Consider the following 15383-nt stretch of genomic DNA (forward strand, 5'->3'; position numbering starts at 1 on the left):
GTTAACAGACTTACAGTTCTTGTTAGATAGTTAATTATAACTAATGTTTAATGTCATTTTTTAAAGCTGACATTATTATATTTAGTATTTTAATATATTTCACTTTCAATATCAGTAATTTTTTGTTTTTAATATTACAAGTCACCAAGTTCAGTTTAGTTACTGTGTTTTGGACATCTTTAAAGATTGTAACTTGACTTGTTAATTCAATCTTCAGAGTGTAGGTCACTGGAATAAAATGTATATACACAATTTAGAACTGACTGTTTAGGTGTTATAAGTTGTTTATATTATTTTCTAATTTCAGTGGAAATGTTACAAGCAACAAATACATGAATGATGTTCAAACTACTTGGAAGCTACATAGTAAAGACTAAAGAGTTGTTTCTAGACTTTATAATAGTAAAGACTAAAGACTTGTTTCTAGACTTTATAAAAATACCAATGAAGTAAAAGTTCAATGACATTATGCATGTAGCAATAGTATAAGAACTGATGCGTTACACTACCTCATTGTCACTACATATCAGATATGTAGAAAATTTCTCATCAGTTATTATAAGCACAAAGGGTGCATAATTTCACTAGCCTTATATATTTTAAACTACTTTAAATAGTTGGGTATTCTACTTGCAGTACAATCTGTGAGATGTTTAATAAGTAGCGTGATTTTTGCTTACCACATAAGGGATTAAACACTACCATAGGTCTCGTTGAGGACCACCTTGGGGCTGTCCACCTACACTTTGAGAGGTCTGTTGATGACCAGGATTTGTTGGTGATGTTTGATTGGCAGCGGGATGTGCAAGCATGTTTTGGTTGTACGCTATTCACGGCTTCAAAATAAGAAGGTGGGACAGCTGGGCGTAAGCTAGGATGGTGCATGGAAGATGGCACACTACTGACTGGGACTACGGGCGGCTTGAATCTGTACTGGTCAATGTTCCTTACTTCCCTGTCGAACCTCAGGCTCGGCATTACTGGTGGAAGAACCATAATGGTTCCGACGTGCGATGCTGGTGATCGGGAAGAAATCTCTTTCTTCCGTAATTCCACAGAATCTAATACTGATCCAAAGATCTAAAAATGAAATTATAAGTTTTATATCTTTTTGTACTTTTTAAGGTAACAAGCTGCAATAAACAAACAAAATTAAAACATTAATTCTTTACATTTACCAGAAAGAACACAGTTATACCATTGTCTGACTAAAATAGTGTATGTGTAAGAAACATCAGAGACAGAATAAACAAGTGATATCTACAAAACAGTTTAAAATAAGGTAAACAACAACATCTGTAAACATGTAACTGGTCCATCTAGTCATGTCATAGAACGATTTCTAAATATTTAAATATGCAATGATAAAATGACTATATTAACTCCTTTCTTAGTGGTTTTAGTACATGCATGTTGCAAACATTTACTTTAGTTACATGAAAGTTCTGTAAGTTCTACTAAACTACAGAAAGTGATGAATAATGATAAATTATTAAACAAGTTTGTGAGATGATCCTGTAAGTTGTAATAAACTACAGAAAGTGATGAATAATGATAAATTATTAAACAAGTTTGTGAGATGATCCTGTAAGTTGTAATAAACTACAGAAAGTGATGAATAATGATAAATTATTAAACAAGTTTGTGAGATGATCCTGAAAGTTGTAATAAACTACAGAAAGTGATGAATAACGATAAATTATTAAACAAGTTTGTGAGATGATCCTGTAAGTTGTAATAAACTACAGAAAGTGATGAATAATGATAAATTATTAAACAAGTTTGTGAGATGATCCTGAAAGTTGTAATAAACTACAGAAAGTGATGAATAATGATAAATTATTAAACAAGTTTGTGAGATGATCCTGTAAGTTGTAATAAACTACAGAAAGTGATGAATAATGATAAATTATTAAACAAGTTTGTGAGATGATCCTGTAAGTTGTAATAAACTACAGAAAGTGATGAATAACGATAAATTATTAAACAAGTTTGTGAGATGATCCTGTAAGTTGTAATAAACTACAGAAAGTGATGAATAATGATAAATTATTAAACAAGTTTGTGTGATGATCCTGTAAGTTGTAATAAACTACAGAAAGTGATGAATAATGATAAATTATTAAACAAGTTTGTGAGATGATCCTGTAAGTTGTAATAAACTACAGAAAGTGATGAATAACGATAAATTATTAAACAAGTTGACAAGATATTTTTTGTAAGTGCTACCAAATCCTAACCAGTAACAATGAATCCACAAGAGTAAATAAAGGTAGGTATAACCTTACAAATGTGAAAGAATTGTATAGCAGAAAATGCTTTTATTAAATTCTAGTGACCAACATTTTAACAACATATCACCAGATATTAGTGACTATTGGATTTCTTTACTGAGTGTTGTACGTGTTGAGCTGTTCAGAATTCTTCTAGTTTTACATGTTATTACCTTATCACAGTTTTAGATGAGAATTTCTACCACAATATTTCCAAACTTGATGTCCATGATGGATGCAACTGTTTCTTCCTCAGGTCGGAGAAGCGTTGGTCGAAACAGACACCAAGGTTAGAAACTGTCATGAGGTTCTTATCAGAATGCTGAGCAACCCTGAACATAAACATACTTTATTATTCAACATATATTTACAGTTACCTTACAAATAACAAACTTTACTACACAACATTTACTTATCAGTATCTTACAAACAACAATCTATTACATTAGATATATTTATGGATATCTCACAAGTTAGTTGTTTGCCAACTAGACTATCTGGTTGAATAAACAAGCAGTAAAAGCTGCAATCGTAAATCACAATAAAATGTGAAAATTAGACAATTAAACAGGTAAGACTTGAGTAAATACAGAAATACCAACAAACTGTAAGACTGAAAACACAATCATGTTGGACAGCATCAACATCATCAATGACCACGACCCAATATCAGGGTTAAATCATTAGAAATTGTGTCTAAAATGGTGACATTGCTCAAACAACAGCACAACATGGACAATTGTGACTTGAGTGTCACCAAGACCACATATTGACAGGCCAGTCCCAATGAAGAGGATAAGTAAAAAAAATGTGACCAGTGCACAGTCTACTACAAAATATCTTCCTCCATCTGACCTTTACAGAAACTAGATAATCAAAGAACCAGATTCAGCCTTGAAAAACTTATGAATTTACTCACCCCAAACTGAATGCCAACTGATGTGAAGCCAGGTCCTAATCATAAGACTATAGTCCAAATACAAGAGAGACACTGCTGTCACAGTGCCAGAGCAGGTGGACTTTGCTGTGGTGTCAGCAAGTTTGTTACCAAGAATACCAACACGACCAGGTATCAATAAACAGAAGATAATGAAGCGTGGGCCAGTTGTTTCTGATAATAACAGGATGAGAACTTACATTAAGTGATTCCAAGGCCAACAGAGGTAAGAGAATCTGTGTAAATGGTACAGGTGAGTGTACTGCTTAGCTTATACATGATCCAAGGCAAGAGAAATGACATACAACTCTGCACTGAACACAATCTGTGGTAACATGGTAGAGCTTACAGAATCACCTGGTTTTGAACCATATACAACAGACACAGAAGAATTCTTTGAAAGACATTCAGCAAAGAGAAGACAGTACTTCCAATCAGATGTATTCACCTCTCTCAAATGACCCAAGGAAAGGTCAAAGGTGAGGATGGTAATAAGCCATGGTGGGATAAAGCTGATCACTAAAATCAAATGCCATCAAATGAGAGATCCAATTCATTCATTCAGCTGTGCTTGGATAAGAAGGCAAAATGAGGAATGTCAAACAATCTATTTCAAAAGAGCACAGCTTACTGAGGAAGGAAAACATAATCCTATCTTGGATTATGTGATAAGGATTGAAGTTTGGTAGCATAATGAAAACGTGTAAACAGCTGAGGGTGAAGAGAGGTTCATGGGATTCAGTGTACAGACTCTAGACTGGTGAAGTGTGGAAAACCCCATAGCTGAACTCCCAGACCGTGTACAGGATCCAACACGTCCAGAGGGACTGGTAGAACCAGAGACCCACAGTCCAGTTTATAATGACACAACAGATCTTCAATACAGAAACCAAATAAGTTTACAGTAAAAAATAAGTCCCAAGAACTTCATTTCACAAACTACAGAAAAAGAAAATCACCGAGCTATAGTTCAAGAAAATGATTTAAACCCTGTTGTTGGAAAAAATAATGCATATGGTTTTAAAGAAAAGAAAAGATGAAACCATTTGCTGTGCTCACCTTAATAAGCAGGTGAGGGCAGTCTCGAGCTGCCACTCTATAAACCTCCGTCTAATGATCAACAAGAAACATGGAAGATACCGACAGTCAACATGGAGGCCATTAGTAACAACAGAAGGATGTTGTTTAGTGTTAGTGTTGTTCTTGATAATAAAAAAGAATAACATTCAAGACAACCCTGAGGGTCTCAAAGTCCCTGATTTTTATAAAACATTTTGCATAAAAATGGGCAAGTAGCACACAACCTACAGGAGTGTAGGCACACAAAATACCAAACCTATAAGAAGTGTCATAAACCTTTTTTTAATATCAAAGAAGACAGAAACAAGATGTTCTCTCTTCAAGAAGGCTTCCCTGATCAAAGTTTCAACACAAACCAAGTAGTCCACAGTGGAATACTGTCAATATAAACCACATTGAGTTTATGAGAGGAAGCTGACTGATTCAAAGTACCAAACAAGATGTGTATTAATTACCTTATCCAAGACCTTACAAAGACAGCTAGTCAAAGAAATGGATGATAATTAGAAGGAAACTTGGGATCTTTTCTAGGTTTGAAAAATGGAGAACAGCCTTGCTCCAAGCATCACAAAACATATTCTCCAACTAAATACAGCTAAAAACAATCAGAAAAGAGCAAGAGAGGTATGTCACAGTTTCTTATAGTGAATATCATCAGGTCTGACTGATGTAATATCAGACTGATGAAGAGCAAGCTTAAGTGTAAATAGGTGATTATAATAGTAAAGATGATCTTCCTCACAGAAAAGAATGATTTCTCAGTGTAAGACTTGATGGCCAAGAAGGTGGAGGAAGAGACATAAGTACTAGAAAAATAGAACTTTCCCCAAGAGTATTAACAATAATCTGTACTTCAGGTACTTCCCAGCCAAATGGAAACAAAATCAAAAGTGGATGAAACGAGAGCCCTACATCCCAATTATCTTTCCAATCTTTTCCCCAAACAACTTTGTAACTGGTGGTAGAAGAGATGCCAGTAATGAACTTAATCCAGAATTCCTTCTGGCTTTACTGCCTGACCAGTCAGACTCAGGCACATTCCTGCTGGAAAGAAAAATGGTCAGAAAGAGTGGGACAGCTACAAAAGGTATCCCAGTACTATTTAAGAGTTTTCCATGCCTGATGGCAGGCACGAAACCCATTAGATAAGGATGACAGAGGAAACATCATATGATTTTGGAGGATATAATAAACAACCATTGGAACTATACAATGAGTTACTACTTCCACTTCATTAATAGATGGAAGGATAAAAACAGCAAGATCAAGTTCCAAGAAAACAGTGAATAATAACCAATTACCGTGCTAAACTTCAACTGTGGCACTTGACTTGGGTGGTGTCAACCACAGCTAATCTTACTCAAAATGATGAAGAATGAGAAAAAATTATAGAAGAACAGAGAGATTAATAACAGTAAAAGACTGGTCAGGAAAATGGGTACATTAACCAGTATCAGGGAAAAGTTGTGATCTGAAAGCATATACTCTACAAAATGAAACCTCCTATCAATATCACCAGTATCCCATAGAGAATTATGTCCTTTAAAGTCTCCCAAGATGAAGACAGCAACTATTCTATAAAGGTATTAAAATTGGTCATAAGTCTCCCCTAGAGAAAGCAGAAGAGACCAAACAGTAATCTTATGACCCACAGAGAAACGTGTGCAACCTCTAAGGGTGTATCAAGTGACACAGACATGGTGGGTATGTGCTGGTCAACCAGTAGTGCCACAAACCTGTACATCACACAACCTGTCATTCAGAAAACTGCCAAAAGGTAACAGTAAGTAGGTTTCAGGAAGAAACACACAAGCCAATAGGAATTCATCACAGCCTTAAAGACATCCAAATTAAAATGAAAACTTCAACAGTTTCATTGTATCAATGTGGCCATTTTTATTTAGGTGGAGAAGAACTGATAAGAAAATCCTATTTGTGACAACAACATTTGTTTTTTGAAGAAAAGGTTTGTCAACCTACATGGAACCTGCCTGAGGAATATTGGGCAGATCCTGTCAAAGGATGAAAACTCCAGACACTGAAGACAAGACCAAATAATGATTCCGCACCTCAGGGATGACTGGTTGGTTAGTTGGATCATTTGGTGTTTTAGGACACAAAGCAGCTAGGCTGTCTGCACCAAACATTCAGTAAAAAGTTAAAATTAAAGAAAATTTAGTAAAATTCATAAAAGAAAATTAAGGCAAAACAAAACAAAGTTTAAAAAACACATAAATAGCATAAAACCAATGTTTACATCTATTCTACAACGTTATGAGAAAAACTAAAGTTCTACAAGGTGTAAAGGACTTTTTGTAGCATAACTGTAATTATCATAACTCACCAGGAAGACCAACAAATAAGTACAAAAAAAACCACTGCCAGTCAACTGAAGTTGGCCTTTCCAGTCCAGGTTCAGAGTTATTTGATGTTATAGCCATTTTCTAATTTCAAATCGAAATAGATGGACTTTGATTCTTAAAAGGGAATCACATTAAAAAAGGTCTAATGTATAAATTAAAATGTATTGCATTAAAAAGATTAATGGCCTTTCAATGGCGAATACCAACATGGCCTGGTATCCAGAAAAACTGGAGAGAAGTAGATGTTAATGAGAAATGGGCCAGTCGGTTATGAATATCAGCGAGAACAGGGTGTGAGCCAACGTGAAGCGATTCCAGGGCCAGTAGAGAACTAAGCGAGTCAATATAAATAGTGCAGTTTGAGTACTGCTTAGTTTCTATGTGATCCAGGGCAAGAAAAATGGCGTACAGTTCAGCAGTGAACACAGAAGCTGTAGAGGGGATTCTGCACACAACAAACCATGGCAGAGCCCACACAGTCACCTGATTTTGAACCATCTGTATAAAGAGGAATGGGAGGATGGTTCGAAAGATGTTCAGCAAATAACAGACAGTACTTCCAATCAGAAGTGTCTGCTTTTCTCAGCTGACTTAAAGAAAAGTCACATTTGGGGTCTATAAGAAGCCATGGCAAGGATAGGCTGACCACTGGGTACAGCAATGTTATCCCAAGGTTGTTTGGTTGATTTCGTGTTTTATGGCACAAAGCAGCTTGGCTATCTGCGCCAAACGTCAGGTAAAAAGGTAAAAATAAATTAAATGTAGTAAAATACATAAAAGGAAATGAAGGTAAAACAAAACATCATTGATAAACAGAAAAAGTATAAAACCAATGTTGACACCTAGTTTACAATGTTAAGAGAGAAAGCAGAGTAAGAGAAGTTGTAAAGGACTTCCTGTAGCAGAATGGTAATGATCATAACCTGCCAGGAAGACTAACAGGTAATTACAAGAACCACTGTCAGTCACCTGAAGTTGGTCTTTCTAGTCCTGGTTCCGGGTTATGTGTCATAACAGCCATTATCAAAAGGTAAAGTAATAAAAGTTTTAAAAGACATGTAGCAAAATCGTAATAAAAATAATAATCAGAGTTATCTGATTTGGAACCATCCGTATAAATTGGAATAGAAAGATTGTTCAAAAGATGTTCAGTAAATAAGAGACAGTACTTCCAATTGGGAGTATCTGCCTTTCTCAGATGACTTAAAGAAAGGTCACATTTGGGGACTATAATAAGCCATGGTGGGATGGGCTGACCAGTGGATTCTGCAATGTTATCCAAGGACAGATCCAATTCATCAAATTGCGCCTGGATGCGAAGGTAAAAAAGGAGCAATGGTAGATCATCTGTTCTGAATAAGTATGACCCACTGAGGAAGGAAAACACATCCCCAGGTGGGATGCTTTGGTGAGGAATGAAGTTTCAAAGAATATAGTAAAAACAGTTGCAAACGGCAAAGGTGCAGAGAAGGTTTATGAGATTCTACATATAAGCTTTGAACTGAGGAGGTGCGGAAAGCCCCGTGCAGAGTTGAAGTCCTTGATGATGAATGGGGTCCAGCATCTTTAAGGCCAAGGGTCTGACAGAGCCAGAGACCACTGATCCATAGTCGAGTTTCAATCGAATAAGAGCACAATATATCTTTAACATAGAACATCAATCCGCTCCCAAATGGTTGTAGAGAGGACACAGAGGATGTTCAGTGCTATTGTGCATTTGACCCATAGCTGCTTTAAGTGTGGTATAAAGGCCAGCTTACGTTCAAAGATAAGCCCCAAGAACTTGGTCTCAGGGACCACTGGCAGTGAAACTTCACCAATATGGAGTTCAGGATCAGGGTGAATACCCGTTGGTGGCAAAAGTGCATGCAAACGGTTTTAGAGAGAGAGAATTAAACCCGTTCACCGTGGTCTACTTCAGTACATGATAGAGAGCAGTTTGTAGTTGCTGCTCAATATATCTCATGTTCAATGACTGACACAAGATGTGAAAGTCATCGACATAGATCCCATTTCCAACAGAGAGAGGGAGTTGTTCAGTGATGGCATTTATCTTTATACTGAAAAGTGTGACACTCAAAGCACAGCCCTGAGGGACCCCAAGTTCCAGTAGAAAAGAACGGGGAAAGTGTCGAACCCACACGAACTTGGAATCTCCTTTCCATCAAAAAAATTTTAATAAACATGGGTAAATAACCACGTAACTCATATTTATGGAGTTCTCGCAAAATGCCATACCTCCACATTGTATCATAAGCCTTCTTAGTGTCAAATAATATTGATACAAAATGTCATTTGAGAAAGGCTTCTCTGATTAACATTTCAAGTCAAATCAGGTTGTCCACAGTGGGCTGTCTTCAGAACCCACACTAGGTGGGCAAGAGGAGGTTATTTGATTGACAAACCAAACAAGACTAGCATTAACCATCCTCTCTAACATCTTACAGAGACAGCTAGTCAAAGCAATTGCCACGGTAGTTTGAGGGAATTTGAGGATCCTTCCCAGGCTAAGAAAAAGGCAGGACAACAGCCTGGTGCCAGGCATCAGGAATAACATTCTCCTGACAGATCTGGTTAAAAACAATCAGAAGAATAGCAAGAGAAGCAGGAGATAGATGGTGCAGCATTTCATAATGTACATCATCAGGTCCAACTGATCCTTGACACTGCAATGAGCACACATCAAGGAACCCAGACATGACATCTTTGAATGACTAAACCACTGACACTGGAAACATCAGAGAGGATTTGAAATGTATGGCTGTACCCTACAATTAAGATAACCAGCCTTGATGGTGGTAGGCGGACGTGGTGATGTAAATGTCAGAATGAAGACATTGGTCAGCATTGTAATTCCATCTTTGCTTGAGTGGAGATCGCCTCTCTGCAGAAACTCCTTGAATGAAGAAACCAGCGAGAATCTCTGACTTGGGAATGTTCTTCAAATTCCTCTCAACAATAACTCCTTGTGATGAATTCAAAGTAGCATGAGGTGTAACCTCAATAGATATATCCCAATTTCCTTTGAATGCACGAGGAGTTCACTGTGTTGAAATGTGGATGCTTCCACCAATATGTCACCAGATCAAAGCTTCTTTACTGACTTTGGAGAGCCAGCAAGTTCCTCTAGTGAGTCTAGTCCCTTCTGAATGAAAAAGGGAGACATTTCCCTAAAGGTTTGTCTGAAAGAGAATTTAGTATAAGTAAATGAGGTACATGTGTTACAAATGTTGAAGATCATTGCTCAGAATCTTCAAGACATGGTCATTTACTTATGAATTGTTTTCACTATTTTATTTAAGTTTTTATTTCGGGATCCATAATAAAAAAGGAAATTTTGGTGCCCACTGACCCCACTCACCATGTAGCCCTATGAGGTGACTCACTACAATGCCAAACAAAGACACTGCAGCAATGCCAGGGTTTTGTGAGTACTATACCCAAACACCAGCATCAAATATAATGTCCACAACACCTGATGAGAACATCCAACACTGTTTGACTCTAGCTTAAGTGGACCAGCCAGATGACCCAAGAGGAGCTACCCCAAGGTCACCCATCTACAGGATTTCAAGGCCAAAGTGGTGTGTTAGGGTTGGACCCTCAACCACCAGGATCCTCTCCTCCCCTTCACAGATCGCCACACATAGCAAACACGTGGGTGGATGTTCAGATCCCAAAGGAGGTAAACTGAAAGAACAGAACTTTCCTTGGGAAGTCCCCTCACCACATACAGGAATCAACACCAAGGGGCCTCAGGGATAAAGGAGATAGACACAAGCAGTCATTGAAACAGTAGTAGGAACAGAGACTTGAATGGATGTGAATTTGCCAACTCTGGCATTCCACAGGGCAAAAGACACTTTACATGGTGTGGAAAAAAATGATGGAGGTACTGAAAATGATCTACACTATAGTAGTGAAATATCCAAGGTGAAACAGGGGACAACAACTTCCAACTCTCAGGGTAAGAAATGATGTTTAAAATATGTAAATGTTGTACCTTTTCTTTGCCACCCATTTAGGGCAAGATTGAAAGTAAGAGAGGTGGAAACCACCATAACTGACATAGTGAGGGCGATTGAAACACACTCATGAATGTCATGGGTTTTGGCACCATAACGAGCATATATCAAAGAATGTCTGAACTGCTAGTATGGAAACACCCAAGAAGATTAGGAACATAAAACTGACCCTTACAGTTCAGATAACCTACCTTGACAGTAGCAGGTAGACATAGTGATGTGAACATCAGGATGAGAATGTTGGTAGGCAGCATAATTCCATTTTTACATCACACACCAGAAACCACTTGACTGGAACAAAAGGTAAGAATCATCAGCTTGGGAACGTTTGTAAATTCCTCTCCTGGTGCAGAACTCAATGTAGCTTGGGAAGTACCTTCAACTGGTACATCTCCAGAAGCTTGGGAAGTACCTTCAACTGGTACATCTCCAGAAGCTTGGGAAGTACCTTCAACTGTTACATCTCCAGAAGCTTGGGAAGTACCTTTAACTGGTATATCTCCAGAAGCTTTCAAATTCAGGAGAACACTATGTTTTGGTGTAGATGTCAAACACTCACCTACAACACCAGTAATTAGCTGATCCCAGCCTAAATTGAATCAGCCAACTGACCTTGAGTGAGACATTTGTCTACAGGAATTAAAGTCCAAAGGTATGTTAGGAAGTGCCATCAACATAAACTCACCATGAATGACACCGCTCAACCACCAAGAATCTCTCCTCCCTTTCTATAAGATACCACATACATTAAACACGTGGGTGAATGTTCAGATCCCAGAGGAGGTAAACTGAAATTACAGATCTTCCTCTCAGAGGTCCCTCACCACATACAGGAATCCACCTCAAGGGGTATATAATACAGATGACAAACTTTATTAAATAAACTATACTTCTGGATACGTTATAAACAACAAGCTTCATTACACGATATATATTTATTAACAAACATCCTACAAATTATAATATCTACTTGTTAATATTTTATAAATATCTTCACAATGGTGTTCTCTGTTGTTTAATATATATATACACACACACAGAATATTAATAAATACATTCAAGTAAAATAATAAAAAAAGATTTACAAGGACTGTGTTAAAAACAATAAATCCAAACCTCTCACTACTGATGTTTAACTTTCCAATATATGATTTATTCTCTTTTAATACTAATGTACCACATTCTACTGTTATAATCATTTAGATTTTGTAATAAACCACAGTATTTTATTATTAATGTTCAAATACTAACATGAATATTAATTTTTAATGGATTTAATAAAGAAACTTTAAATAAAACTATTGAACTTTTTGTGATAAAAATAAGAACATATTAAATAAATATTGAAAAAATTTATAAAAAAATTGCTCACAATTATATTTAGTTGTGAATAATGTAATTTCAATACGTATATATCATTATTTAATATATTATATATCTGTTCACTGAAATCCAACAAACAATGCACTATTTATACAATGTGTACACTTGTTGACATCTAACAAACAATGCACTATTACATACAGTGTGTATACTTGTTGACATCTAACAAACAATGCACTATTACATACAGTGTGTATACTTGTTGACATCTAACAAACAATGCACTATTACATACAGTGTGTATACTTGTTGACATCTAACAAACAATGCACTATTACATACAGTGTGTATACTTGTTGACATCTAACAAACAATGCACTATTACATACAGTGTGTATACTTGTTGACATCTAACAAACAATGCACTATTACATACAGTGTGTATACTTGTTGACATCTAACAAACAATGCACTATTACATACAGTGTGTATACTTGTTGACATCTAACAAACAATGCACTATTACATACAGTGTGTATACTTGTTGACATCTAACAAACAATGCACTATTACATACAGTGTGTATGCTTGTTGACATCTAACAAACAATGCACTATTACATACAGTGTGTATACTTGTTGACATCTAACAAACAATGCACTATTACATACAGTGTGTATGCTTGTTGACATCTAACAAACAATGCACTATTACATACAGTGTGTATACTTGTTGACATCTAACAAACAATGCACTATTACATACAGTGTGTATACTTGTTGACATCTAACAAACAATGCACTATTACATACAGTGTGTATACTTGTTGACATCTAACAAACAATGCACTATTACATACAGTGTGTATATGCTTGTTGACATCTAACAAACAATGCACTATTACATACAGTGTGTATACTTGTTGACATCTAACAAACAATGCACTATTACATACAGTGTGTATACTTGTTGACATCTAACAAACAATGCACTATTACATACAGTATGTGTACACTTGTTGACATCTAACAAACAATGCACTATTACATACAGTGTGTATACTTGTTGACATCTAACAAACAATGCACTATTTATACAGTGTGTATATGCTTGTTGACATCTAACAAACAATGCACTATTACATACAGTGTGTATACTTGTTGACATCTAACAAACAATGCACTATTACATACAGTGTGTATACTTGTTGACATCTAACAAACAATGCACTATTTATACAATGTGTATACTTGTTGACATCTAACAAACAATGCACTATTACATACAGTATGTGTACGCTTGTTGACATCTAACAAACAATGCACTATTACATACAGTGTGTATACTTGTTGACATCTAACAAACAATGCACTATTACATACAGTGTGTATACTTGTTGACATCTAACAAACAATGCACTATTTATACAATGTGTATACTTGTTGACATCTAACAAACAATGCACTATTTATACAGTGTGTATACTTGTTGACATCTAACAAACAATGCACTATTTATACAATGTGTATACTTGTTGACATCTAACAAACAATGCACTATTACATACAGTATGTACACTTGTTGACATCTAACAAACAATGCACTATTACATACAGTGTGTATACTTGTTGACATCTAACAAACAATGCACTATTACATACAGTATGTATACTTGTTGACATCTAACAAACAATGCACTATTACATACAGTGTGTATACTTGTTGACATCTAACAAACAATGCACTATTACATACAGTGTGTATACTTGTTGACATCTAACAAACAATGCACTATTACATACTGTGTGTATACTTGTTGACATCTAACAAACAATGCACTATTACATACAGTGTGTATACTTGTTGACATCTAACAAACAATGCACTATTACATACAGTGTGTATGCTTGTTGACATCTAACAAACAATGCACTATTACATACTGTGTATACTTGTTGACATCTAACAAACAATGCACTATTACATACAGTATGTATACTTGTTGACATCTAACAAACAATGCACTATTACATACAGTATGTATACTTGTTGACATCTAACAAACAATGCACTATTACATACAGTGTGTATACTTGTTGACATCTAACAAACAATGCACTATTACATACAGTGTGTATACTTGTTGACATCTAACAAACAATGCACTATTACATACAGTGTGTATACTTGTTGACATCTAACAAACAATGCACTATTACATACAGTGTGTATACTTGTTGACATCTAACAAACAATGCACTATTACATACTGTGTGTATACTTGTTGACATCTAACAAACAATGCACTATTACATACAGTATGTACACTTGTTGACATCTAACAAACAATGCACTATTACATACAGTGTGTATACTTGTTGACATCTAACAAACAATGCACTATTACATACAGTGTGTATACTTGTTGACATCTAACAAACAATGCACTATTTATACAGTGTGTATACTTGTTGACATCTAACAAACAATGCACTATTACATACAGTGTGTATACTTGTTGACATCTAACAAACAATGCACTATTTATACAATGTGTATACTTGTTGACATCTAACAAACAATGCACTATTACATACAGTATGTACACTTGTTGACATCTAACAAACAATGCACTATTACATACAGTGTGTATACTTGTTGACATCTAACAAACAATGCACTATTACATACAGTGTGTATACTTGTTGACATCTAACAAACAATGCACTATTTATACAATGTGTATACTTGTTGACATCTAACAAACAATGCACTATTTATACAGTGTGTATACTTGTTGACATCTAACAAACAATGCACTATTTATACAATGTGTATACTTGTTGACATCTAACAAACAATGCACTATTACATACAGTGTGTATGTACACTTGTTGACATCTAACAAACAATGCACTATTACATACAGTGTGTATACTTGTTGACATCTAACAAACAATGCACTATTACATACAGTGTGTATACTTGTTGACATCTAACAAACAATGCACTATTTATACAGTGTGTATACTTGTTGACATCTAACAAACAATGCACTATTTATACAGTGTGTATACTTGTTGACATCTAACAAACAATGCACTATTTATACAATGTGTATACTTGTTGACATCTAACAAACAATGCACTATTTATACAATGTGTATACTTGTTGACATCTAACAAACAATGCACTATTTATACAGTGTGTATACTTGTTGACATCTAACAAACAATGCACTATTACATACTGTGTGTATACTTGTTGACATCTAACAAACAATGCACTATTACATACAGTATGTACACTTGTTGACATCTAACAAACAATGCACTATTACATACAGTATGTATACTTGTTGACATCTAACAAACAATGCAC

At 35.5% G+C, this 15383-nt stretch overlaps 1 protein-coding gene across 1 annotated transcript in view; it reads right to left on the bottom strand.

Moving 5' to 3' along the window:
- Nucleotides 1-1033: 1033 nt before the first annotated feature.
- The window catches only part of LOC143228456 (rho GTPase-activating protein 26-like), a 147598-nt gene continuing 133248 nt past the window's right edge, over nt 1034-15383 (bottom strand). Inside the window, 3 exon segments of the mRNA XM_076459713.1 lie at nt 1034-1080; nt 2447-2547; nt 2550-2605. Coding sequence (XP_076315828.1) covers nt 2459-2547; nt 2550-2605 — 145 coding nt within the window. The 3' untranslated portion in view covers nt 1034-1080; nt 2447-2458.

This window comes from Tachypleus tridentatus, chromosome 10, assembly GCF_004210375.1.
Source record: "Tachypleus tridentatus isolate NWPU-2018 chromosome 10, ASM421037v1, whole genome shotgun sequence".
NCBI classification, from domain to species: Eukaryota; Metazoa; Arthropoda; class Merostomata; order Xiphosura; family Limulidae; genus Tachypleus; species Tachypleus tridentatus.